The 27,560-nt window shown below is 37.4% G+C and overlaps 2 protein-coding genes across 3 annotated transcripts; one reads left to right on the top strand and one right to left on the bottom strand.

Annotated features, from left to right (window-relative positions):
* Positions 1-413: 413 nt before the first annotated feature.
* On the bottom strand, positions 414-7,401 carry nae1 (nedd8 activating enzyme E1 subunit 1). Its single transcript, XM_012850799.3, has 20 exons — positions 7,285-7,401; positions 6,786-6,889; positions 6,641-6,701; positions 6,525-6,555; positions 6,287-6,358; positions 5,969-6,048; positions 5,754-5,863; positions 5,500-5,609; positions 5,340-5,402; positions 5,179-5,242; positions 5,010-5,101; positions 4,850-4,909; positions 4,606-4,739; positions 4,413-4,488; positions 4,071-4,110; positions 3,533-3,619; positions 2,988-3,080; positions 2,559-2,673; positions 2,427-2,476; positions 414-2,321 (listed from the first exon to the last, which is right to left on the bottom strand). The coding sequence occupies exons 1-20, from the start codon at positions 7,332-7,334 to the stop codon at positions 2,212-2,214; spliced, it is 1,602 nt and encodes a 533-aa protein (XP_012706253.2). The 5' UTR covers positions 7,335-7,401; the 3' UTR covers positions 414-2,211.
* A 1,671-nt stretch (positions 7,402-9,072) lies between these two features.
* ca7 (carbonic anhydrase VII) lies at positions 9,073-22,964 on the top strand. Of its 2 annotated transcripts, XM_036136156.1 has the most exons (8): positions 9,073-9,200; positions 9,711-9,908; positions 12,691-12,809; positions 14,090-14,185; positions 14,784-14,846; positions 14,961-15,116; positions 16,265-16,366; positions 22,741-22,964. In XM_036136156.1, the coding sequence occupies exons 1-8, from the start codon at positions 9,164-9,166 to the stop codon at positions 22,756-22,758; spliced, it is 789 nt and encodes a 262-aa protein (XP_035992049.1). In that variant the 5' UTR covers positions 9,073-9,163; the 3' UTR covers positions 22,759-22,964. The 2 variants fall into 2 exon arrangements, with proteins under 2 accessions (XP_035992049.1, XP_012706254.3); XM_012850800.3 differs by lacking the exon at positions 22,741-22,964 and having other exon boundaries at positions 16,265-17,306.
* The last annotated feature ends 4,596 nt before the right edge of the window (positions 22,965-27,560 follow it).

Here is a 27,560-nt window from a genome sequence, read left to right as displayed (position 1 = left end):
TGCTAGTTACTGTGAAATAAACATTGCTGAATAAATTATAGCACTTTACAACTTGCAATGTACAGAACTCAAAATATTTAGGAAAACAACTCAGACCTCCTTTTCAGACACAAAACTGCCGATATGTGATTTGTACCACTAGTTGACTGATTAATAAGGTTCGGTTGGTTAGCTATGTTAAAAATATGGTAATGAATCTGTTTTTGTAAATGGGTTAAAGATCAATGTAGCCAATGGTATTTCATTAAGAATCTCTTTAAGTGACTTGCTTTAAATTCAGAGACACATTCAGATGTATTTTAAATCTAATATAATTTTTTGCTGGAATTGTTACCTTTTTATGTACCTTCTGAAATTTTGTTACATAACTGATATTCACATTTTTATGACGTTGACACAAAAGAAAACAATGAAACAATTTTGTATTTATTTCTCTCCAGTGATGGGGAAAAACTCTTTTACACAGTGCTTGAACTTGTTTTTCAATGAGTACCTAGAAAGATACATATTTTTAAAATGACCAAACAGAAGAGCAGCAGAAGCATTGCATGTGAAAAAGGTCTCCTTTGGGCTGTTTCTTGCCGTGTTATCTCTTATCAACAACCAACTGTAAGTGTGGGTGTTGGGTCACAAGGAAGCACGCAAAAACCTCACAGGACTCTCAGTATAAAGCAAATACAGAACAACACTTTTTAGCCAATACTGAATTAAAATGGAAGGTTTGCACTTGGGAATTAAACTGTGACATGCTAAACATTTGAAATCTCACCCCCTCATTTTTTCCCCCAGGAAGAAACAACAGAATCAAAACTTAAATATTCATCGGATCCTGTGTTTAATAACCTTTGACATTTTGAATTAGAAGAAAGATTTATCTGAAAACTATACTAATGTAAAGTTAAGAAAAAAATATAAGTGTATGCAAAGTTTGACTTCAAACAAGTGAGAGATCCAGTTTTGGGCTGATGAACCTGGCACAGCTGCATTATAATCCTACATGAAGCAGATAGATCGACAGGGACGCAATAATCTTTTAGGGGCCAGAGGACAAAATCTTAGATTTAGGAAATTGCCAGAGTACATTTTGGCCTCCAGCTTGATCCCCTGCAGTCAGACGGAACAGCGGGTGTGGGTATTAGAAAATCTCCGACAGATAGGCATTTGAGGGGATGATGAGGTCCTCTGAGGCCATATTAACATTTAGTTAGATTTGACAAAAAAAATTTTTTTTGAAAAAAATGCAGCAAAAAACCCCAAAAAACTTTTCTCCTTCAGCTACATTGCAACTAACTTCTGAAGACGCTCATTCTGAAAGATCCCTGCCCTCTTCATCTCACAGCCTCTCCTTAAAAAAGCAAAAAAAACAAAAAAAACAACCCAAGCGCAATTTGAGTTAAGGATTTGCATGAGAAATTTCTGCCGTTGATAACTTCAGAATTTTATAGTTTCTGGTCAGGGCTGTAGAGCTTAGAAACCACATGTTGACCCCTAAGTGGTAAAAGAGCTCCCCCTAATGCCAAACAAAAGAATAACTATTTTATCTTAGATTAAATGTAATTTCATGTTTTATCTTTGTTTTTGAAGAAATTTTTTTAGTGTTTTAGAATTTCATTATCTTAGTTTAAGCATTTTCTGGTGATTGTTTGCTCGTTCCTTTGTTACAAACCTCCGTGGAGCACGCTAGGTACCATATGAAAAGAGCTCTACATATTGGGATAGTTGAGTGATGGATTTAGTGACGCTTATCACCGATGCAATCAACTGGATTATACATCCTTTGCAAAAATCCTTCGTAAAAACAAATGAAACATGTAATGATCACTTATCTTACTTAAAAGCAGCAGCTAAACTGAGGTCGACAGTATTGAAGAAAAAAAAAAAAAACACACTCGAGCATATTTTTGGAATCCTTTACAGCAAAACACAATGACAAACAGTCGGGACAAAAGTGCTGTAATGACTGTAATATATCGACAAAGGTGGAAAAAAAACAACCTTAACTAACGGACTGCCACTTTCAGGCTTGTATAAGGATCTCCTCAGGACAGAGGAGACCCTGGAGGGGGTGTTAGGAAAATCTTCATCAGGTGCTGAGTTTCTGCTCTTCTTCCCCACAAGAAGGATCGACACCATATTCCCGACAGGTCCGTCCTTTCTGCCGTTTTCTCAGACGTTTCCGCTAGCCCGCCGAGGATTGGCTACCGCCGGCATTCACAGCTCAAACGTGGCAGAGGTCTGTGACATGGCGTTATAAATGAAAGTGTTGTTGAAGGGCACAAACTGGTGGCTGATTATCTTGATTGCCTCTTGAGCTGCTGATCCTAAACAACATATTCACAGAAGAGGTCAAGGGGACACGATTCAAATCTTTGGCAGATTTTTATTCATGGGGACATGATGCAGAAAGGCTTGAGGGAAGACTTTACCTCCTAAGAACGCAGAAACTGTGTGAGGCTCTGCTGCGCCATACCGACAGCTGCAGGGGTTAAATTATGACTAATTAGACTCGGCTCTGTTAATCACTTTGAGCAAACAGTGAGGCGGTGATCAGCACTTACAACTCGTGGATGTAGTCATCTTTGATGTTGACGTTGAGGCTGTACTCCTGCAGCAGGCTGTTCACACACAGCTTTAGCTTGCTGATGTCCTCCTCCACCTGGTAGTTATACACTCCTTCAATTAAAAAACAAACCAAAAAAGAAAAAAAGAAAAAAGCAGAGACATTAAAAAGGCAAAAAAAAGAGCACGATAAATGATGAAATAGCTGATCTGTCCTGTCATGGGGGACAGTTTAAAAGATTTATTCAACATGTCCAAAATCATCCAGTTAACCATCTACGATAGGTAAAGATGAGAATTACCACGAATAAAAAAAACATGTCATATGAAATAAATTCCTGATTCTGGGTGGTTGTTGGACTTCAAATTGAGGAGATTAAGGTCTTATTAGTTTTTCACTAAAGAGCAAAAGATGAAAATAGTCGTACCCGGGTAGCGCGAATGCAGATGATAGAAGCGATCCACAGCACGGAGCATGAGGTAGAAGACGATCTCGCTGTCTGGACTGTCCATGCAGGAAGCTGAGACAACATTACAGCGTGAATTGCCTCGCCGCATAAACACACGTTCATCTTACCAGTGAGGCGAAAGGTTAAACAGATGTTACAAAGTCATATTCAATAAATTAGAATATAGGTTCCAATTAAACTCATCCTTCAGATTAAAAGGACATTTTGAAAATGACAGCCTTCAAGAAAGTATTAAACATACTTTCCATTAACCCCACGTTTCTGTATTAAACACTTATTTTTTATTGGTTTGAGGTAATTTTCCTCTCTTAAATGTCATGTTTTCATGATATGCAAAAAAACAAAAAAATGGATTAACAGAAATAAGGGCTTGAAAACATCCTAATTGACCTACATAATGCGTTAAGTTAATTGGGTTAACAAAACTGAGTGAAGTTTTGATAATTTGCTAATTTTCTGAATATGACTGTTAACTAAATACAATACATTTGTCTCAGACTTACTTATTTCATCTTTATTTACTGAATCCACGTGATATTCTTCAGCCAAAGACCGGCAACGCACAACACGCAAGAAGGCTGCATTTTTACCTAGGCACCAACACAAACGCCTCCAGTTAGATAGAAATCGACTGCCGATTAAACAGAATTGAACCACTCTTGACGGGCCTGGACGGATCCAAGCACAGCTAATTTCAGATATTCAGAAAGGTCTTACAAGAAAAAAAAAAGACATCAAATAAATTATAAGAGATTTAAAAAAACTCTCTTTAGAGATTTGTGGGACTCTTGATGTGTAAAGAATATCATTAATAGCTGGATCAAATAATGTTGCTGCATTAATAGGACTAGAGAAAAGGTGATTCATTTCAAATATTATAAATGTGTTTTCATAGTGCAGAAATTACACAACATAAATGCTGCCAAATACACAACAGCATATCATATAAAGACCACTGTGCTAGTTTTTGTGAGGTAAGATATGTGTGTTAAAACGTTGAATCAAAGTAAAACTGCTAAACAAGTTAATTAGGGAACTTACAGAACAGCTTGATGTCTTTTTCAGAAATGCTCTCCGCAGGCTGTAAAAGAAGAAGAAAAAGAAAAGATTTATGTTTCTTTTATCCTAACTGAACCAAATGTATTAAAATAAAATAAAAAAAACAAGACCCACATACATTTAAATTGTGTTTAAGTCTGTTTGGATGAAGCTATTTGAAGTGCTTGACATGGTAACACTATTTTGTTGTTGAGGTTTATTATCCTATATGAACTTTCTGGTGTGTCAACAGCATCAAATTGTGTAAACCTTCCACAGACACCCTGATGCTTGTACACTTGTTTTAATCCTTAAGGTTAAAGATAATAACCCTGCTCCGTATACCTTTCCGACAGACTGTAACAGACTTTCAACATGCTTAGAAACAGCTGCTGCATCCTGCATGGCCTTTTCCCTGTAACTGAAAATACATAAAAAAAGAGAGAGAAAAAAGTCCATCACTTTATCCCCAACAGAGACAAAACTTGATTCATTACTAGTTTTGCACAGCTTGAGTCCACATATTCCCCCCACTTACACGTTTTGGAGATTGATAAACTTCTGGGAGTCTGCTATCATGTCTGGGATGCTGCCTCGCACGGGAAGGCTGCCGTTGCCTTCGTTGTGAACAAACTCTCTCACGGCTCGCAGCATCACCCAGAAGGACGAGGTCTAAAAGAAAAATATTAACAAGAAAAACAAAAAAAAAAATCAACATTTCAGACATTTGTAATGTTAAAAAAAATATGTTATACTATAGAACTATAGACAAATTACAAAACCTGTGCTGTGATGTTGTTACACTGCTCACTACTGAAGAGATCTTCAACAGCATTTGGAATCTGCAGAAACATATATAAAAAAATAAAAGTAGATCCACTTGCAGATTTGAACCGAAACCAACGACAGCTCTAATACATAGAAGAATTAAGGATCTGACACCTTGGTTTGATTTAACGCAGTGTTGACATTCTTAATGGCTTCGTCAAAGTTTTCTTCATCCTCTGGAACACCGTTATCGTTTTTTAAGACCCCTACAATGTAAATAAATCAAGCATAAATCTCAGTCGGTTGATACATAGGCAACGACAATCCACAGGTCCACGGCTACCTTCCCGAATCATCTGTCTGAAGGTCTCCTTCTCCTTGTAATTTTTTGGTGGCTGGCCATCATGCTGCAACCAAACACCAGAGCACAAGTCATAAGATGCTATACTCTTACCAAAAAAGACCGCCCATCCTGAAAAAAGATAACAGAACTAAGTGTCATACCTCACTGAGCCATCTATCCAGGTATTTAGCAACAATGATAATCCACGGTGTGTGACTGTGATCCTGCAAATTACACAGAAAGAAGCGGGGAAAATGTTAGTTATCAAGAGGAAGAGGAATTAAAAAGGTTATAATGTGCAATCTAGGTTGAAATAAACACCTTCTTGTCCATGCTTGTGAGGTCATAGGAGTTTATGTGGTTCTTAAACTCATCAAAGGGTTGATCTAATCTGAGATCCTCCAATGCGTTGTCTGGATGAGATTCAATTACTAAAAGGAGAGACAACAAATTGATATTTTAAAAATGAAGAAACAGATTGACTACACACAATTGAATAGTAACGCAATTCAACACAGTCTTGTAGATTGCTAATGTGGAATAATTGAAACTTCTTAGATAAAAGAACCACCTACCTGTGTGCTCCTGCACCACTAGTCTCATGTAGCCAATGAGGCCATAGGTTTTACAAACTAGAAAAGGTACCGAGGCACTCCATAGAACCGAGCCGAGCCTCAGACACGTGCTGTCGAAGGATAAAAGAGAGAGAGAAGTCAGAGCCATCGGACAGGGAGAACTTAAATATCACTCATCCTCTTTGAAAACTAGTTGGATGAATAATATCTTGTACCTTTCTGGTAACTGGACACCAATGACTATTGTAAATCTGTGGAAAAACTCTGGATCGTTGTCCAGAAGCTTGTCAGGACTCTGTAGGGATGGGAAATACAAGCAAGACCTCAGTATCTAACAGAATTACAATAGGGATTAAGATATTTATTATTTATGAAAGGAATATTCTTATTTCTTTGATCATGCTTCAGTCATGCGAAATACTCTTCCAGTCCAATGCATGTCTGCAGCATTTTCACATTAACAATGAAAATAAGTTGTGCATTTGCCATTTTTTTAAGTTAACGGAAGTTGCCAAAATGAAAACAACTCAAACCTCCTCGACGAAGTTTCCCGACACGTCGCTGTTCAATTCTTGTAGCAGCTCTGTGGCAGCCTGAGCTCTATTCTGCAACATCAAAACAAAGTTCATTTTTTTCCCGCTCCATTTCTCATAACACTATGACATGACGGATAAGCATGGACGCATGCAGAGATTTAAAGAGACCGTGAGCAGAAATTAGGGGATGTGACAAAAATAGCTTAAAATCAAAACAAATTTTAGGTATGCTAACCTTTCCAATGCTATTGCTGCTGAGGAAAAAGCTGCAAGCCAAAATAAAGAAGGTCAGTTACTGAAACACATCTACAGATTTAGACATGGATAGGCTGTTACAAAAACAACTCTTACTTGTTTCCCACATCTTCCCCGGCGACTGTGTGTCCATCTACTATGGTGAAAGCTCCAATTCCTATAAAACATACCATTTCAGCCAATCAGACAACTGTTTTCATCCCCATTGGCAGCACCTATCATCAACACATCGTCTGGTTACCTGGAAGCACCAGGTTCTTCAGGATCTCTGTTCCTGTGGCCGTGGCATTGATGAGACACACATGTGCATTCTCCAGAGCTTCTTGTCCATGGTCACCCCACAGGCTGAGGGTAGAAGACACAAGTGAAGTCATACTAATCCATAACACCTTTCATTTCAAGCCGCTGCATCATGCAGAAAAAAAACACAACAGTCATAGCATCTCCTTTTCTTGTAATATTTATTTAAAATTAAATAACAATTTACAAGTTAGAAGCTTGGGCGGCTCGTGGCATAAAACCTGTGATTAAGACCAAAATCAGAAAAAGAAACATATCCAGTCAACCTCAAAGGCAACGATGCTGAGGAAACATCTAGAGCAAAGCAAGCTAATGCTAACACGAAACCACAGCTTCTCTCGCGACGCGCACTGTGACCTCGCGTAAAAAAAAAAAAATTCATTACATTTACTTAGAGAGTCCAGTTTCTCAGAGAATATCACGACGCTAATAAGCCTTACCGCAGTTGTCTGTCGTATTTTTGTTCCTTGGAGCCTTGAGTGGCTGCCATGATAGCTTTCCAATGGCTGGATGTATTTTTACTTCCGGCCCGGCACGTCAGATTCGACACGAATGTGGCGGCGCGAAGATCCGCAGGTGCACTTTCGACAGAAATCCCCATAGAAAAATACTGATAGAAAAAAAAAAACGTTCAGCTTGTACGTTTAGAGACATTCTTTCCCATTCTTGTTGTTCAACATCTCTTTATGGTGGCTATTTGTTCAAAATTCCCATGGCTGATTTGACCATATTCTGACTTTTTCCCCCTCCTTAGATTGTCTTTTGAATAACGCACCAACTGGCACCACTTCAAAAGCCTTCAGAGCCGTTCTCTGATGTTCTTTTAATGAAACAATATCAGATAGATTGGACAACACGGAAGAAATAGCAGCATCAATGCTAACGCTTGCTTCCTCGATGCGAGCCGCCATTGTTGTTGGAATCTCACGGTGGCTTCTCCACTACGTCACATCCATGAAACACCCGCCCTGCGTCCTGATTGGCCAGACCAAAAATTTGGTTGGGGAAATCACTTTAAATGAGCCGTGTCCCAGATGTATGTGAGTGGAGCTAGGCGGAGCGATACATGCAGCTGGCTGTTGTCAGGTTACCAACTGGCACCACTTTGTTAAAAGTTTTGATATAGAATTATCGTAGTTTTCTGAGTTTTATTAAGTGTTTTTTTTTTATTGAAAACCAACCAAGTATATCATACAAGGATTTCAACTAGATAGTATTTTGATTAAATTCATTAAATTTAATTAAATTTAATAAATGGAAAGCAATGGACAAATAAAATGTGGTCCACAAATATTAGGGTTCTCAACAAAAAAAGGTCTTAGTCAAGATTTGCACTTTAAGCATATGCTAACATGTACATATCGGGGCCACGTGGATAGGAAACAGACTGTACAATTTTATCCTATCATTGCATTTAGACTTTTGATGTAAGACACCTCTACATAAAATGTGACCCATATGGGTCCTGTATGCGATGAGCAATTTGAACTTGCTATCCTGACTTGTTCTGCTGATATGGATTTATACAATTATATAACCCAAGTGAACTCAGTGTGAACCCAGGTCCATTTAGAAACTATGACACCTGAGTAAATTGCGGATGATGCCCACTTAAATTGTGTTTTTAATGCCTAACGACTTGTTCTTCCACCTTTTTGTTAGTCTGAATTGATAAATGAAGTACATAAATTAAATCTGCTTTATGTTCCAGTGTTGACATCTGTAATACATCCCAAACAAAAGCAGCTTTCATTTCCTTACGAAACAACCACAAAGCCGGAATATTTCAATATTGGACTTCAAATTTACAACAAATCTGAACTTCTTTAAGAAAGTGGCTAAACATTGTTTAATTCACAGATAAATCACCATTCATCGCTTCTTTATTTGTGCTGTCTAAGCAAATATATTTCTAAAACAGATTTTTATTTTTTTTGGCTATTTTTAACCTTTTAATTTTCTCAAAGCCTTTCCAGGAAGAAGTCCTGCAAATCAGCTGTTTTTCATCTAATTTGTTTTACTACTTTTACTTTCAAATAACTGAAAGTGTCCAAAAAGAAAGAAGTGGCTTATGCTTTCAAGGTTCATTACATTTCCTCATGAAATTAGTAATATATATCTAAATGATCTCTGACGGCTCTATTTTGACACATGTCTGCCTGATGAAAAGGTTCCTGATTGAAATGTGTCGGTGGGCGTGAGGGGGGCGTGTCCCGCCGGAAGTAATTGTCCCTCCCCCTTAATAAACTTCATCAATAGCTGCACCAGCTGATCGCGGTGTCCGTCATTAAGTCTGTCTTCAGCCGCAAAGCAAGGACAATGACAGGAGACCACTGGGGATACGGCAAAGAGGACGGTAAAATGTTCACTGATCACACTCTCCATTCAATATTTGATGGCTTCAACGTGATGAGAAGCGCGGGGTTTGTTTGCTGCACACCGACGGGTCTTACTTTGTTTTCTCCCGGAGGATACATGTAAAGATGGCTGTTAATGCGGGATTAGCCCGGTGCTTTAAAGGCTGACTGCGGACTTTGTCCTGGACTTCCAAGAGAGAAAAACGACTGATAAAACAACGCTTTGTGATTTATTAAAGACAAATTATTCTGCTGTGCTGCTTTGTTCTGTGCACCAGTGCAAAGTTAAATTATTAGAATTTCTGGAGTAGATTGTCAGGTTTTACTTTGACTTTAATTCATCAAGCTCTTTTTGGTAATAATGCATGGGTTCTTCTTTTTTTTTTGCATAATTAGATTTATTTTATTTTATTTATTTATTTATTTATTTATTTATTTTTTTTGCATAATTTGATTTAAGAGTGCTTTGTTTTCAAAACATTGCTTTATTTCTCCTCTGTAATTTAAAGGTCCTTCAGCATGGCACAGACACTACCCAGTTGCCAAAGGGAGCCGCCAGTCTCCCATTGACATCATCCCTGATGAGGCCAGACGTGACAGCAGCCTGGGTCCTATTTTCCTGAAGTATGACCGGTGTACGTCTCTTAGCATTGCCAACAACGGACACTCTGTAGTTGTGGAGTTTGATGACTCAGATGACCGCTCAGGTGAGAATAACCTGTCTGATTTTTTTGATGCTTATAACGTCCCTGTTGATTAAGTCAGAGTTTTGGTACTGGACGTGTCATAATGTTTTACAGGGACAGTGTTCAAAGATTGCAAGCCTTGCAGCTTTCAATCGTGGGCACAGTTCAGAGATAATGGCCCTCCTGTTATCTGCTGAAGCAAACGTGCAGTGTAAATCTGTGTCGTAAGTCAAGGGACAAGAAGCTTTGGAAAGTGCAATGCTGATCATAATAAAAGGGCTGAAAATAAACCTCTGATTATGAGGCAGGGAAGTGTAGCCGACACTTTATGAAGATCCGTCTGTTGGACAAAAGATATGGTAACCAGTCGGAAATCTTCATGGTAATTATGACAATGCTTGTTTTTATGACTAGGTGGATGCGTGACGGCTACCCTGCAATCATCGTGATTGTTAAGCAAAAAATACAAGCGCAGATTTGCACCGAGAGTTTGCACAGTGCGTTTCCACCAAGCAAGCAAATATCTAGGGAAATAACACATTAAAGAAAAGACCTGCGAGGAAAAGCAAGAAGCCTTCTTAGTATTTTCCAATGTTGAAATAAGAAGTAGATGTCCTATAAACTCTTCAAATTGTTTGTAAGTTCCTTTGGAAAGTGAAATCTAATAAGGGAAAGTTACTTGTCTGGTTAAAGGGGGGAAATAAAGAAGTAATTCAGACAGGTTGCAGTATTCGATTTAGAACATTTCTATCCAGATCTAAGAATGGTTAGAATTAAAGTTTATACTTTTCATGTAGCACAATTCAGTATCTTTCTACAACACCAACTATTAACAGCATTATCCATGGTCAGCATAACAATAGCACACACTACCACTTGCAAAACGAATGAAATTGGTGCCAATAGGGAATATTTATTCAACTCTTTTTATTTCCATGGGTGAAAAATAATTCGAGAAGTTGAGCAAAAATTAGAACTACTAAATGGATTAAAACTATTGAAATTATCTGGGATCAAGTTTAGTTTAAGTTATTAGAACTTGAATTAAAAAAAATCTAACTTTTTTTTTGACTCCTGAGACTAAATTTTCTCTTTATATACATATCTGTAAATTTACATTAATCGGGCTCAAAACAGCTAACAGATCAGTTTCAAATTAGTTTTTTAATGAATTCTTTTTTCAGCCCTTTCTTTCTGAGGTACCATACATCATTCAGGGTGTTTGGTTCATTTTTGTTTTCTTCACTCAATGGCAAGTTTTAAAAAAAAGCTTTAATTCCTGTCTGTGTTGTCTTTGAAAAACTAACTGGAACAATCATAATGTTCCTGTAAGTGCTAAGTAGAAGTGCTACATTTGTATTCATTAATTCAATGACGGCTTATCTAGTTTTCCATACATTTGGAGGCAGTTATCAGTCTTCATGTGACAAAGGCGTTGTAGTTTCATCTGATACTTTGTAATTTGCTTCATCGTTGTTGCTCATGGGATCTACGAAAGTCAAATCATAAACAAATTATTTTAAATTAGTTGTGATAAAGCTCATTTGTGTTTAAGTGATATAAACAAGAAAGGCTTGAGTGTGATGGAGCCTGACTTCATTAACACAGTCCTTCCTGGTTGTAGTCCCTGCAGCACAATGCACTTTTGTTTTTAATAGTTTTCCCACAAGGGCATGAGTCGACTTTTTTAGTTCTGTTTCTATATGAAGATGCCTCATGTGCAGAATATGGCTTCTTGGCATCAATAACCTCAATTTACACAATTACTGTACAGTGCAAATATAGCACAGTTGTAAATATGTTTAAGATGACTGCAAAGGAGTGCTTGGATAGGATAATATTTGGCACGCTATAATGCTGTAATGCATTCGCACTCTCCTTGCTGGTAATATTTGGTAACTTTTTCTTTTGCAATCAGATCTTTTATATAAAAGTTAGTGACAGAGATGCCCTAGCAAAAAAGTGTGGTGAAAATTAAGATTGCAAATTGGAAGTAAAATGTGAATTTAAGACTCACACATTTAACTACACATAGGTCGATATCAGTTTATTTCCTGACTATCTCTCTGTCTCAGGAAAAATGAGGAAAAACAACTTTGGTATTGTATTATCCATTGAGAATTGGCTTGTGTAACAATACTGGAATACCTCTGTAAGTTCACAAAAGTGAAGTAAATTGTGATGGGAAAATCTGATATTAGTCCCCAACCAACTGTGGTCGAAAATGATTGTTGTCATAGTTATGACTTTTTGATATGTCTCACACAGGGCCAATGTTAAAAAATGATGTACTCGGACTAAATCAAGCTCATCTTTCATGATGTTTGTGTGACAATGTTCATGCAAACCACAAAAAAAGTAAAATGAGTGGGTTAAGCTCATTCTCTATAGTCATTTCTATTTCTATATTATACTGAATATTTCTGCCAGAGAAAATGCAGAGCTTTCAGGATCAACATCATGACATTGTGCTTATCAAGTTTATCTTCTAAACTTGTTTCTTATTGCTCTGATGCATGCAATCACTGGTCAGGGAGGAACTGTCTCAGCTCCTTTCTTGGCATTTAATAAAAAAAAAATAAATAAAAAATATTTCAAGTCCGACAGGTGCTTACTGCATTGACTCATCCTGTCATGTCTCTGAGGCAAGGAGCCAAGCTGTTTTTAGTGATACTGCTCTCATAGTACCCGATGCCTGGGAGGTGTTTCTGCAACACTTCCTGAAAAGTGGGAGTGTGAAGGTACAGTAGGTGCATGTGTGACTTCCAGTTTATTTTTCTCGTTTCCCTCTTACTGCCTGCAGTGATTCAAGGAGGCCCTCTCGACAATCCTTATAGACTGAAACAGTTTCACTTCCACTGGGGCGGAAAAGGATGTGAAGGGTCTGAGCACACTGTAGCAGGGGTCGGCTATGCATCAGAGGTCAGTGTTTTGATTAAAATACTTTGGGTTTTCAGGGGCTGATGACTGAACAGTGGCTGACGTGCAATGTCAGTTTACTTGGATGGTTTTCAAGGTGGCAGAAATACAGAAAAAAACGGATGTTTTTTGGGTACAATAATTTAGTTCTGATAATATCCTGTTAATGTGTGCCCGTTCTATCATGACTCAGCACAATGTCCAAAGTCCTCGCTTTGCAGATGACTTGCAGATTTATTCACCGTTAAAGCAGCACCGTTAATGCAGTAATCCACAACATTGTCTTTTGGATTGCATTTCTGCTATCAAACTGTGGCTAAGCCAGATTTTTGTCTTTTTAAATGAACAAAAAAAATGATTTGGCAACAAAGCTGCTATTGACTTATGAGTTCCTCCTGCTAATTTCAGCAACTGTGTCAAACATCTAAGGGTCATATTAAAGTGTGACAAACAAATTGCCTCTGTAGTTTGGCCTGGTTTTTATTATCTACACCTTTTAAGCAGGGTCAAGTCTTTTTAAAGCATTGTGACCTGGAGATGGCGGCTCATGCTCTTATCAGTTCAACTTTTGCAACATACCCCATGTTGGTGCCTTCAGTCACGCCTTAGTGATCTCCATCTTATTCAGAACTCAGCAGCTCACCCTGACATGAACACATTGTACCCGTTTTATTTTCACTACATTGGCTACTTGTCCTTTTTGGATACAGTAATTTAAAGAAAATAATTTTAAAGCTCTTAATAGCCTTGCCCCACCCCTTTTTGTTTATCGGAGTTCTTGAGCTTTTCTGTTTTGCAACCGGTCCCTGAGGTCAGACGGTCAACTCACGGTTCCACATAGTAAAAACGTTCAGGTGACCGAGATTTTTCTGTGGACTTTATAAATCAAAGCTCAAACTTTTTTTTTTTTAATTCTAGCAAGTTTTTTAATAGTTAAAACTGTGGTGGCACTTCTGGTTGTATCTACCATGTTTATATTGTTTCATCTACCTCGTTTTCTTTAACCTCCTTGTGTTTTTGTTGTGGTGTGTGTGTATATATGGATGGATGGATTTTACTAAGCACTTTGGTCACCAATACTATGAACATGGAAAAGGCTATCCAAATAAATGATTGATTTGCTGGGGACATGTTTCTGAGCAAAAGAAAAATATATTTTGTCCTAATTTTCAACAAAAAATAATTTAATCTTTCCTCGATCATCATGTACTTAAGAACCTTTTATGAATATTCATCCAACTGTTTAAAGAAGTATTTTTTTCACATTTGGCTCTTTTTCTTAGCTCCATTTAGTTCACTGGAATGCTGTGAAGTACACAACGTATGAGGATGCAGCAACAGCTCCCGATGGTCTTGCTGTTCTGGGCATCTTTTTAGAGGTACAATTTTTATAGCGTTTGAAATTGTAATTTCTTTCTGCCCTATCTTGTTTGTGAAGAAGCTAATCAGTTGGATCTAGCAAAGCAAGGATAGTAAGTTACAGTGGCCAGTTGTGAAACTACTTTGATGCTATATCTGTTATTTACCCATGCCTGTTGTGGTCTCTTGTTCTTTATCAATGTACACCTTCCATCTGTTGATGGATTATTTGTGTTAGGGTCCAAATTGTATGGTTAGTGAAATTTGGTTTCTTCCTTAAATGGCACAGACTTGTCTCAAGTTTGTAATGCAATTCATTGGACTCAATTTGTAAAGCTAGAGACGTCACTTTCACTTTGAGATTCATAAGCTTGATCCTGTGGTCAATCTTTGGGATGTGTTGCAGAAGACTTGCAGATCTGACACTCCTATCATCCAGTGTGGATGAAAATAAAAACCTTATCAAAAGGATATCTTTTAATCTGGTTTAATTAGGGGGCCAACCGTATTATAGTGTATGGAAATTTTCACCATAACCCGCCAGCAAATGAAGGATGAATAATGTAAAAGTTGCTCTAAATATGCCAATGTCAATTTTAAGGCTGTCTGTTCTGTTAGCAAGGGGACGACCACAGATGGCTCCATACGATAACGGATGTTCTGTACATGGTTAAATTTAAGGTAAGTCTTGTATTTCACTGCTTATATTTATTAGATTTGCTCTCTCTTCTCAGTGAATTGTAAAAGCAGTTGTTGCTCTCTTTAAAAAAAAATAAAAAAAATCTTTCTTTACAGGGCAGCGCCACAAATTTCAAGGGTTTTAACCCCAAGTGCCTCCTACCCAGCAACCTCCACTACTGGACCTACCTGGGATCGCTGACCACACCTCCCTTACACGAGAGCGTCATCTGGATTGTCCTGAAGGAGCCGATTGTTGTCTCGGAAAAGCAAGTGAGTACTGTAGCCTTAACATTAAAAGTAATTTGTTCTCAACTGTTTGGAAATGGAAGATATATGCTGAAATATAATGTTTTTTGTTAGTTCTTTATATGTCGTCCTTCATATTAACGCTGATACTTTTTAGGATAAACATACCGGCCCACCATTACTTATATAATCAGTGGCCAAAATAAACTTCTGTTACACTGTCACAAATGAATCATTTAAAGATGTGTGTAGGTTAGTCACCCTACAAGCCTTTTTATGTTTGTGTTGAACATTAAACCATAATATCACATTGTAAAATTGATAGTAGTGATATGGTCCTTCACGTGGCAAACATGCACAGCAATATATGGAAGTCCAACAAGGAAATGTGTTTGCTGTAGGGAAGAGGGAAGGGACAATGAGCAACATAACTTTACACGAGGAATTTTTGTAGCAGCCATTTTTAGTTGCTTTCTTCAACATCCTGTGACTTCCAGTTTGCTGGAATTTGAAGGTTGGCTGCTCTCCCTCCTCCTCCTTTTTTTTTTAATCTCTGGATTTAAGCAGCGTGAGAGCTAGGACTAGGGCATTTTGAATTTTCATACTTATAAATCTGCTCAGGACATAATTTTAACACCATTGATTAAGTATCTCAGCTAAATACACGTACCAAGGCAGATGATCAAGCAGTTTTGGCAATGCAGTTTAATTCACCAGCAGCAGCTGATGCCAGGTTATTAATAAATCTCAAAATGAGGTAAAAATGATCCGAAACATTTGGAAGGACAATATAATAAAGTTTTTAAAGCTAAATCAATGCATACATGTGAGCAGTTACTATCGTCCTGAATAAATGTCATTTAATACTGTATTTTCTTTCTAAATTTTTTTCCTTTTTTTAACTTAACTGTGCACGTTTACTGCTTAAAATTATCCCACACAAACTACACTTGGCTAATGGATAAAATAATGATATAGATGTTTTTTTTTTTTTTTTTTATATATAGTAAATAACTTTGGTGTTGTCCTACATAGATTGGTTGACAATGATATATACAATGTTAGTTTTCTTTTTATGAAACATGTTACTATAGAGACCCAAATGTTCAGCAAAGAGTATATTGGGTAAAAATACTTGCCATGTATTTGTCGTTCTGTGTCTCCGTGTACAGCTGGGGATGTTCCGAATACTTCAGTTCAGTGGTGAAGAGGAAGATCAGAGGATGCGCATGGAGAACAACTTCAGGCCCCCTCAGCCTCTCAAAGAGAGGATAGTACGTTCGTCCAATTAAATTCACCTCACTACATGTCAACATGTAGGTGTCAATATCAGCTTTTAAGGGACAGGGCATGCTTTAGTTTGAGTGTACTTTGGCTGTCATGATAGTTTCTCTTTTTTTCTTTGGGTCTAAAATCTTAATGACAATCTTTGCGAATATACATATAAAACTATTTTTATAAAGGGGTTTGATATTATAAGAAATGAGTAGTGAAATTAAAGAAAACATACTCTAAGTTATAAGTTGAAGATCAAAAGGCCTTAATGGCACTCAGGCAACAGCTAATCAATGAAAACAAGCAACACAGTTGAAATAATTGGCAACAAATCTTTCAAAAAACAAAACAAAACTGCCAATAGCCTGACCACTGATCCTTTATCCCCTCCAGCCTGTGGTTGTTCATGACACAGGACATGAATTTCTCAGGTACTCTTTTGATGAAATATGCAAGAATACAACCATTTCTAATGGTACAGTCAACATAATACTGCAATCTGCTGGATTTTTACTGGTTTACTTGTGCTGGAGAATTAATACATATTTAAATTCTGAATGGTCTTGTTTCTCAGTGCCTCACAGGGGCTTTGGTTTTGCATTTGGGTAAGCTATGATCAGTTTGGGTAACGTTGCTTCTTGACTTTACTTAAACGCCCAGTCGAGAAGTGGCATTTGTGTTATGGTTGTTTAATTGCAATAAATGTAAATAATGGGTGGCCTAAATTTTTTTTTTTTTATAATGTATTGTAATTGCATTTATGTTGATCTGAATAAAATTGTCCCCCCCCCCCCCTTTTTATTTTTTTATTTATTTTTATTTTTATTTTAAAAGGATAAGGAGTTGGACTTTTCACTTTTTGGGATATAGCTTTTCATTATTTGAGCCATAATTGTACACTTTTGACCACCAAAAGTAACTTTAAATGAAATATTAGCTGACCTAACAGCACAAACAGATCTTTTACATTTATGAAACAGTTAAGTTTTCACCAAGGTTTTCTGTGTCACTACTATAAGGGAATCTTTTTTCAGATAAAGCAGCTTGCTTTTTTTTTTTTAAAGTAGAAGCTGTTCAAGCAAATGTTTAATCTTCTTCATGATGGCAACACAAACCAGCACTGAGTTCAAGCTAATCAGTAGCCAGGTCCAAGCCCTAAGGAATGTGTGACAGACATCAACTGTGACCAATTATTTACTAACTGGATGTATATTTTTTTAAACTAAAGGTTTAAGTGATGGACAGAGTTGAACAGCAGGAGTCACAGGATTTATTATATCGTGTTTTTTTTTTTTTTTCTTTTTTTAAACCCAAAGTCATCTTTACAATAAATTAATGCCAGGCTCATATCAGAGGTTAAAGAAACAAAACCTCATAAGGGGTGTATAAAATGGCTGATCAGACCACTGTAACGGCGTACGGATAGCTACGCAATGAATCTATAGCCAACTACAAGTAAAACACTATAAAACTTTGGTGTGGTAAGGAACTGGTAAAAAGCTTGTCCATCAGAGGTTTATCTTAGAGGTCAAAAATGGGTATTCCAGAAAGCGATTTAAGTGAAAACAGGTTAATCCTAACTTTTGGGGAAAGTTTGGGTAGTCCATTTCAGAAAAAAATGCCTGTTATGCTTAGAATAGGTCTGAACGATTGTCCTCCCACATATCGCATGAGGCAATTGGCTGTTCTGTAGACAAAGCTAGAACCTCTAAAAATCACAAAGTGGATAAGTGTCTGGCCACCACACTGATTTAATCTAGGGATAACCAACCTTTTTGAAACTGAGAGCTACTTCATTGGTGTTGTCAAATGCAGGGCTACCAGTACTGACCTTAGAAGAGTCAGAGTTCACCTTAACTTTATGCAAAATAAACATATCTTTCATGCTTTGTTATAGATACTGTAATTTTTGAATCTATATAAATGCAAGTGTGAATAAACAGGAACACTAATGGAATAAAATAAAGTTTTAGATGCAGCTCATTGGTGGATTGTGTTTTTTTTTTTTTTTAGAATGGGCACCATCAATTTTCACTACTTGTGCTGCTTATGTAAATTACATTGGCTGATGGTTGAGAATTGCTCGTTTTGCCCTTTCCTAGCCTTTTTTACTTTCTGAATGAAAGCAAAAGCTGGGATATAAAACACATTACAATGAAAAATTTATTGTAGAGGTGGTTGACCTGAAATTGGATTTTAGTCTTCCAATCTAAGATGCATAGCACCTTTCTCTGTTCCTGTAATAAATATAATGAACCTCTTCAGTGAAGTCTGAAATATGGGATGCAAAGCTGGTTTGATGCTTTATTCATTAAATCAGGACTGTGTTGATGACTTAATCGAGGTAACATTTATTTATTTTTTGCGCAGCCATATGATAAAGTTAATCAGCATACCCTATCCATGTCTCTAACTGTAAAAGCAGTTGTTCTCATAGGTTAGGAGTCTGCAGCCTTTGTCTCCAGAGCTAAAACACGTTCTTAGGGGCCCTTAAAAGATAGTCTGACATGTTCTGCTTCTCCCTGAGAGGCACCAAATTTCCTTCTAACATAAAAAAAGCCTTTTACAATTTCTAAACATTTTGGCTACAGCATCCTTTTATTTATGTATCTTAATTTGAACTTTTTATTGTGTAGCATGAATTTGTTAACTTGCAAATAAAATGGGTTAATTAAAGAGACTGGAGGTATGGCCTGTGACAGGGGTCAGCGACCTCTGCAATCCAAACAGCCATTGTTGGCCTATATCCTGCTAAATAAAATACATCCAAATCCATTTAAACCTACATATTTGAAAACTTATTGTACATACAGACAGATCAAACTCTTAGAGTAAATTTCTTGAAAAGTAAGTCCCACATTTATGTAAAATGACGAGAAAAAGAATGAGGTTTGTGAATGAACGACAATTATTTCCTGCACCATTAGTCTCATTCTGTTGTGGATATTCCAGGCAGATATTGCAAGAAATATACATAAAGTGATAAAGAAATGGCTTGTTTCATTACCTTTATATTTAAAAACACTGCTTAATTTCTTAAGTGCAGATAATCAGGGTTTGGCAAAGCTCAGCCTCTTGATGATCCTCTCCAGCCCTTGTAGTATCCATCTTCCTAATGATCGACTAAAAGGTCATTCATGTACATCACTACTGACAAAAGTATAAATTGACTTAATCTGAATCAAGGTAAAGCCAGGGTATCTTTATGCTTAACTCCTACCTACGTTTTGTGAAACAGCCTGTGAAACATCATCTGATCTGCAGCGTATAGTTGCTTCAGTCTTATTTTTTTTTTTTTTTTTTTTTTTTTTTTTTTTTTGAGCAGACGTTGCAGACCCGTTTACAGATCATTGTTGACCCACAAGTGAAAAGCTGAACTCAGGATGCAGTTTGAATGAGTATCAACTATCTCAGGGTATCCCCTGAGTATTTACATTTGCAAATAAATACAGTGAGCAAGAATTGTGAAAAATAGAGAAGGAAATAAATAGGCTTAGTGAAGTGAGTTGGTAAAGAAAATGCAACTGGAAAGATACAGAAAATATATTTTGTTTAAAGAAAAGACAAGACAATACTTAGTTTATTAAAAATCTATTTTAATGAAAATACAATGCAGCACAATTGTTTTGGGTAGTAATAAATCAAAATTCTTTATTAAAAAATCAGAAACATACAAAGTAAATGGAATTAAAGAATCTAATTAAAGTTGAGTGGTAAAATAAAATATTTTTCTCATCCATTGATATATCATTAAAGGCTATTTTGTTATTTTTGCCTTTGTTGGCACAGTATTTAAAATGTTAATCCATTCATATGTCTGTGTTCGCTCTTTGTTTTGGAAGTTATGGTCCTCCACAGGTATCCAAATTGATGGATCTATAAAATAAATAAATAAATAAATAAATAAATAAATAAAACTTTTCTAGAAGGAATTCTGTCTTATACTCATAAAGCTTTGCAAACTAATGGAGTACTTCATCTTATTCAGTCAGCATGTCATCTGTCTTTGTGCGACAGCATTACTGGTCCAGCAGATGGCAAGATACACTCAGGTTTGGATAGTGGAAGCTAAGACTGAGCAGAAATATTTGTTTGGTGTTCATATGAAAATATAACTTTAAGTCCATATTAATAATTGAAAAATAATTTCACTCCATTTTAAAGAACCGTAGATATTTATTCAATTTCTAAGCCAATTTCTAAACAAGTGCAAAAAAAAAAAAAAAAAAAAAAAAAAAAAAAAGCTTGAGTGGCTAAATCCAAATAACACATATTACTATAATTATGACTGGAATGTACATTAAGCAGCTTTTCTTTATGCTTCTGTGTTTTTGTGTGAAACACTTTGTTTCACAACAACCTCTAGGTGGCACCATTCACTGCAGTTTGTATTAAGCAGTGTTACCCAATCTGTTTCAACAGACTAATGGTTTTCTTTCTTTTTCTTTTTTTGTTTAAAACAACTAAATACAATTTAAAGCCATGGTATTTAAAAATGAAGGAGAATGAAGCGAGAAAATAAAATCATCAATGGATCAATAGGCCGATGACAGCGAAAGCACATGGGTTTTATTTTTTTCCCCTCAGTGGCTGCTTTGTTTTTCTGTATCTCAATCAATAACACTTGACCTTGCCTTTGTCTGCCCTCTCAGCTTGTGTGCCGCCGCCGCTCGAGTCAAAAAGGTTACATTACCCTGATTGGTTTCATTTTCATGCAATGTCTGTGGCTAAATAATTAAATAAAATCAGAGCTCAGTTTTTTTTATAAATAAAGCATGAAAATAGGGTGTGTGAAGTATATCCCCCCCCATATTCTCAAATAATCCTTCTGAAATAGCATCATTGAGCTTTATTGAGACTGAGAATACCTGAGCGGGCACATCATCCCCAGCCGCAATTGATGTGCCATGTAAAATGATACTACGGTCAGACCTCAGAAATAGTCAGTCACGTGTATTTTTAGCTGTAGGATATCTGCTTGCTTATCGTAGTGACTTTTTTTTCCGTACAGGGCAACGTCTGAGCGTCACTGTGAAATATAAGAACCGAGGACAAATAACCAGCAGATAAATATGCTGCTTCCAGCAGAAAAAAAAGCAATCCAGACTAATGGTATTTGCAATTTTATGAAACATAAATAAATGCTAAGAAAGTTAAACATGATATTGAATGTGTCTTTACCTACTACACAGTTTGCCCATTTTTTATACTGTACTTTTGTTACTTACCCTTTTATCACATCTTTTTACATTTAAACATTTTAAAAAAGTTTGATAAAGATATTGTGTGTTTTCATAATGTGTTTTTAAACAAAACACAGCAAGTTTAATTGGAAATGAACTCAATCGTGTGTGTGTGTGTATATATATATATATATATATATATATATATATATATATATATATATATATATATATATATATATATATATATATATATATATATATACACACAATTATTTATGCTCTGGCAGACCTGGGTTTAAAATAATCTCTGAAGTTTATTGACATGTTTCTACGGGTGGTATGAGGAGGCCGGCCCTGAATGTGACAGAAAATCTGTGAAGGGAGCTGTAGGTTCAGTCAAAATTAAAGCTAAAAATCAAGGCTGAACACCAGTGAAAACATGCAAAAAGCGAGTCATTAAAAAAAGTGTTTTTATTAGTGTGATGCCAATAATTTTTTTTCAATTAATAATTAAGAAAAGGTATAGATAATTTTCAACATGTAATTTTTTAAATATAATGTAAGTAAATGCTTCTTCAAGACTGATATCCCGTCTGTCATTGTTTTATGATCTTTATGAGAGATGTCTGTCTTGCTGTCTCATTTTCTATCACAAACAAACTTCAAGGTTGAATGAAAAAAAAAAAATGTCTAAATTTGCCTGTGTCATAAATAATTTTGGGCTCAACTGCATAGCCACAGATATATGCTCATTTTACACATTTCATTTTGATTTTTGTACACACAACGTAACCTAAAATCCATGCAAAGTGTTATGAATGTTTCTGGGATGCAAATCTTGTTTCGTTGCAACGACAGACGTGAGGAGTATTAGGGATGACACATTGAATCCGGGTTTTGGGCTCCAGCTATGAGTTTACAATTGTGACCAATCTGTCTACTGCTAGTTGGGACAGACACAAACTAGTGCACGAGTTCTGCTGTAAAATGTGATAATTTATTCTCAATGTTTAACAAGATTCTTGTATTGGTTAGTTAATGTGATCTGAAGGACACCATGTAGCAGAGGCGTGTGCTTTTCTGAACCATAGTGCCCACTTTGCACGACCCGAACAAATCTGACCTTCATATCCACAATCCAGCGTTTGTTACAATCTTCCTTTTCTTTTTCTTTTTTATCACTACAGCTCAAGAAAAGATGCTGAACTCCCGAGTTGTTAGATTTCTCCACACTGCCAAAGAGAGATCCTATCTGACGGAGGACGCGGCCGTGGTGCAGTTGCCATGGATTCAAACAGCACACAAAGCACAAAACAAATGCTTTGGCCGGCTCATATCGCCCCTACTTGTCCTTGAGCCAGTGATGCATCGCCATCACCCTCTCAGAAAATAAAATCATACTATAACAATATCTAACACTTAATTTTGCCCTCCACGGCGGCACGTGTGTTTTCTCTGTTCATAAAGGAGCTTTATTTAGCTTTATGCTATCTGCGCCCATGGACATGACCAAGTGAGGATACTTGGTCTGACACACCCACACACAGACACACACACATACACACACAGACACACACAGCCCCTGTGCTTGATGATTTGTGACCTTCATCGTTGTTCATGGTCACGTTTGAGGTAAAGCTATGACAACTTGCCAAACACCACACACTTCTGGCTCATGTATACACACCAGAGGTATTAAGGGGCCTAAGCTATTGTGGCCTTGGTTTTCTCAGTGTGCTGTAAATCACAGCTGAAGGAGGAACAGGGGTGCCTCTTAGCCCCTCAGTTGGGATAATTAAAGTGAGCAGAGCTTCGCTGTCACGGGAGAGAGGTCACAATCTGTTATCCAACACATCAGTGTCAACTTATGTACCATAAACGCTGTGATTTACGTGGTCTTTTATTAGATATAATATTTTTTTTTCCTAGCTTCGCTGTCTATTTTTGTCCTCAGACTGTCAGAATACATCAGCGTAGTGCAGGATATGACAGCGAGCTTTCACCCCTGACCTCAGATCGTGCCGGTATGAGGTTACCGGGGACTCGGCCGTGGCGCATCCTGAGTGGGAGCTACCTACGGGGTCTTCGGGAAGCTCAGATGCCTTCGCTCAGTGAGCCTTACTGACTACTGAGTCAGTCTGAGCGGTAATGTTTGCGTCGTGTCCACGGCAACCCGCGCAGCCGGCCCCTGCATCAGATCCCAGTCCGCTCCTATTTATTTCAAACGCGTCTGTTTAAAATCAGGGGCTGCACATGTTTGGCTGGCCGAGTAGAAACGGTAGAACTAACTCCGCTGGGCTTAATGATCAGATATTTAGACGCATTGCCGTTTCAGTCACATTTATAGAGTTTGTGTAAACCTTCGCTCACAGGAGCCTATTATTATGACAAACATGAAAAACCGGCCAGCTTTACAGGTGTAAATTACTCACAGACCGAACCATTTTAGGTGCTCTGCTGCTTAGATTTTTACTTTGTGGGCGAAGTAAAAATCTGTCACAGCTTTATATCAAACGTCACAATCCATTATTCTCAACGGATCCCAGAAATTGAATTAAAAGTGATTGTAGCAATTTATGCCTGCAGAAGTGTGACTAAACTCCATGACCCTTTTAAACAGAGAATACAGCCATGGCAGATTTCACTCTACTTAAAAGCCATCCAAAAGCTAAAAGCTGCTTTAATCACATTTTTCTGCTCAACTTATTTTATTTAGAACTTTTTATAACTCAGAGGTTAAATTTAAATCTGAATTTGTAATCCTAGAATTTCAATTATCTAAGATCTTGCAGCTTCACCTCCCTCCTTTGTCAGTTCTATTCTCATAGCTTTGACGAAGCAAAACAAGATGGTTTATCGGCAGGAAAGTATTACCATGGTACCTGGGTTAACACTTGGGTTAACATGAGGCCAGATGGGCTTATTGAACACCTGCCCAGCAGTGGGAACTGCCTGGAAGACATCACACTGATCCAAATGCTGCCGTTTACACGCTGCAGACATGCCAGCTCATACCAAATTGCAACTTTCCCCTTCCTATTACTGGTCTTTGTGTGTACCAAAATACATCCAAATCAAATTCAAATTCCCAGACAAGTAGCAATGAAACATCCGTCGCATTCTATAAAGACATTCTTGGTCAGAGCCCCACCGTGATGAATTCAATTATTTTAAAACATGATATCATAATGGGGTTTCACAGGCGTGCAGTTTTCTAGCACTGTTGGTCCTGGGTTCATCTTTAGAGTTTTCATGGAGTTTTCTCCGAATATTGTGGCTTCTTCCCACAGTCCGAAAACATGACTGGTAAATCAATTGATTACTCCAAATCATCTTAGGAGTGTGTGTGTCTGTGTATCTGCATGGTTACTTGTCCTGTGTTTTTCTGTGAAGCCTTGTGATAGACTGGCGGCCTGTCTAGGAGGTAAACTATGAGTATCAGCACCAGATTTTAATGAAGTCTGTTGCTTTCTCCTGTATAGGCTTTTAGATTTGGACGGACAGACTGAGAAAACAATGCGACGCTACCAGAACTAAGCTGTGAATGTGGAAACAATTTCAGTACTATACGAAAATGCTGATCTCTTTAGATTTTTCTTCCAAAGAATCAAACTTTGTCAAAATGTAAAAAAAAAGACTTGAGTGATAATACTCTTATTCAGCCGTCTAAAAGTCTAAATCTGTCCTTAAGGTGCGCTTACACCGAACACCAACAAGGCACATTTTTCGCATTGATCGCATTAAGTTTTAGTCCAATTATGTCAGAAGAAACATTCATAGGGTGTCCTAATTGATTCACATGAGTGTATTTACTGTATATATATATATAATTAAATATGCACAGGTAATGTAAAACAATCTCTACTTTCTGCCACAGTGGGCCATGCCATGTGGAAAATGTTGATTCTAATAAGGCTGTCAAGCCTTAATCCAGACGATCGCAATGAGAAGTGATCCGACAGCTTTACCGGTCCCTCTGAGACAGACGCATGTGATCATCTCCATGCCTGTCTCTCTGGACTTTGTCCAAAAACAACCCCCCGTCCTCGGCCAGTATGATCCCAGCCGCTTTGACTATCTGCTGCAACTCCCACAAACACCAAACACTGACACATTCACACACAGGGGTCAGCCACGCACCCCAAGCATCACAAGTTTCCAAGGTCCCTGTCTCTGAGGTCAGCCGGGTCAAAAATAGTCCCTGTTAGCCTTTTATAAACCAGAGTGTTTCTATAAAAAGCACTTGGATGACCAGAAACTGTAGCTGAAGCCACATCACCCTATCTTTAGCTTTATTTATGTCCTGGTGTTGACAGCCCCCACTTGCAAAGCTTTCCAGTCATGGTCACATGTGCGCGGAGCCCTTGGCCCACTGCCGGAACGCACCGTGGGGTGAAACGGTAATCAGTGGGCCCATGGCACTGCCAGCCTGCATCCTTCAGAGAAACAAGCTGCCCAGCAGCTGCCGAGTTAACAGCTTGATGGTCCTGCTCTCAGATTCTTTCCATCTACTTAGTGTTTATGGAGCTCTCTTTTGATGACAGATAGGCGGGTTTTCTATAGTTAAACCCTGTTTGACATTATTACAAGCGTCACATGCGGGAACAATTGTTAAATGCGAGCTGTAAAAATAGAGCGCTTTCCAGTTGTGTGCTTTATTTGACTTATGTGGGTCACGTTTATCGGCCTTTTGCTGATCTATTTTTTCATTTTACAGTTGAACTTTGTACATGGAGAGAGGGTGACTGACTGACTATATCCCTGGGAGGCATGATTTCTCACACTTTCTCAGAAGTGCACTTGACAGGCTTTTTCAAAAACTCATGCACGGAGTTTAGAGGAGCAAAGCATATTATTGTGTGTTAACACTGTAATTTATGAATTCAAATCTTAAATCAGTTTAAATTTTGTGAAATTTACTAAATTTTGTTGACCTTAAAACACATTCGGAAATAAATACTGGATATCCGTCTTTCTGCATAGAATTTTCATGCGCGGGTTCTCTGGCTCCCTCCCACAGTCCAAAAAAATAAAAAATAAAAAATGACTGCCAGGTTAATTGATTTCTATAAAATTGCCCTTAGGTGTAAGTCTGCGCATGGTTATTTGTCCTGTGTGTCTCTGTGTTGCCCTGTGATGGAGTAGTGACCTATTCAGGGTGTACCCCGCCCCTAGCCTAATGACTACTGGAGATAGGCACCAGCACCCCGTGGCCTTGCACAAATAAGTGGGTGTAGACAATGACTGGATGGATGGATGGATGGAAATACTGGATATGAAATTTATGTGATTTGCATCACAAACAGTGAGTGTGAATATTTTGTGAAAAATAAATGCTAATATGTAGTTTTCAAAAGTTGCATCAGTGATGTTTAGCAACATTATATTATAGACTTCTATAAATACACATTTTAAATGAGCTTATGAAATTATTAAATCCCATTTTCTACATTTCTCAACAAAAAATTTAAAATCACTATTATTCTTTTTTGATCAGTTGTGATAGACCAGCCCTCAGTAGTTCATGCTTGTCAAGTGGAAGAAAATGGTATATTGATTTTAACTTTTATTTCTTTTAAATTGGCATACATTTGCTTTCAGCCCCCCTTGATTGAATACTAAAATCACCTTTCAAAGCAATTACTGCAGCCAGTCTTTTGGAGTACGGCTCTACCTGCTTTGCAGGTCTTAGGAGACTCAAATTTTTCAAGTTTTTATTTAAAAAATAGTTCAAGTTCAGTTCAACTGAAAGGACGGTGTCAGTGCAGGTGAATCTTCAAGTCTTGCAACAAATTAAGCTAATCCTTTTCATTGTAGTTATTATATGTATTGGAAGGCGAACCTCCACCTAAGTCTCAAATCTTAGCCACCTTAAACAGGGTTCCAGGATTTCCAGGTGTTTAAGCTCCATTGATCTTCTCATCAACTCTGATCAGCTTCAACGTCTCTGAAAAAAGCATGTCACATGCTGCAACCCCATGTTTGGCCAAGGTGACGGTGTGTTCAG

The sequence above is a fragment of the Fundulus heteroclitus genome, chromosome 4, assembly GCF_011125445.2.
Source record: "Fundulus heteroclitus isolate FHET01 chromosome 4, MU-UCD_Fhet_4.1, whole genome shotgun sequence".
Lineage (NCBI taxonomy): Eukaryota > Metazoa > Chordata > Actinopteri > Cyprinodontiformes > Fundulidae > Fundulus > Fundulus heteroclitus.
The sequence above is the reverse complement of the archived record's forward strand: the minus strand, read 5'-3'. Positions and strand labels throughout refer to the sequence as shown.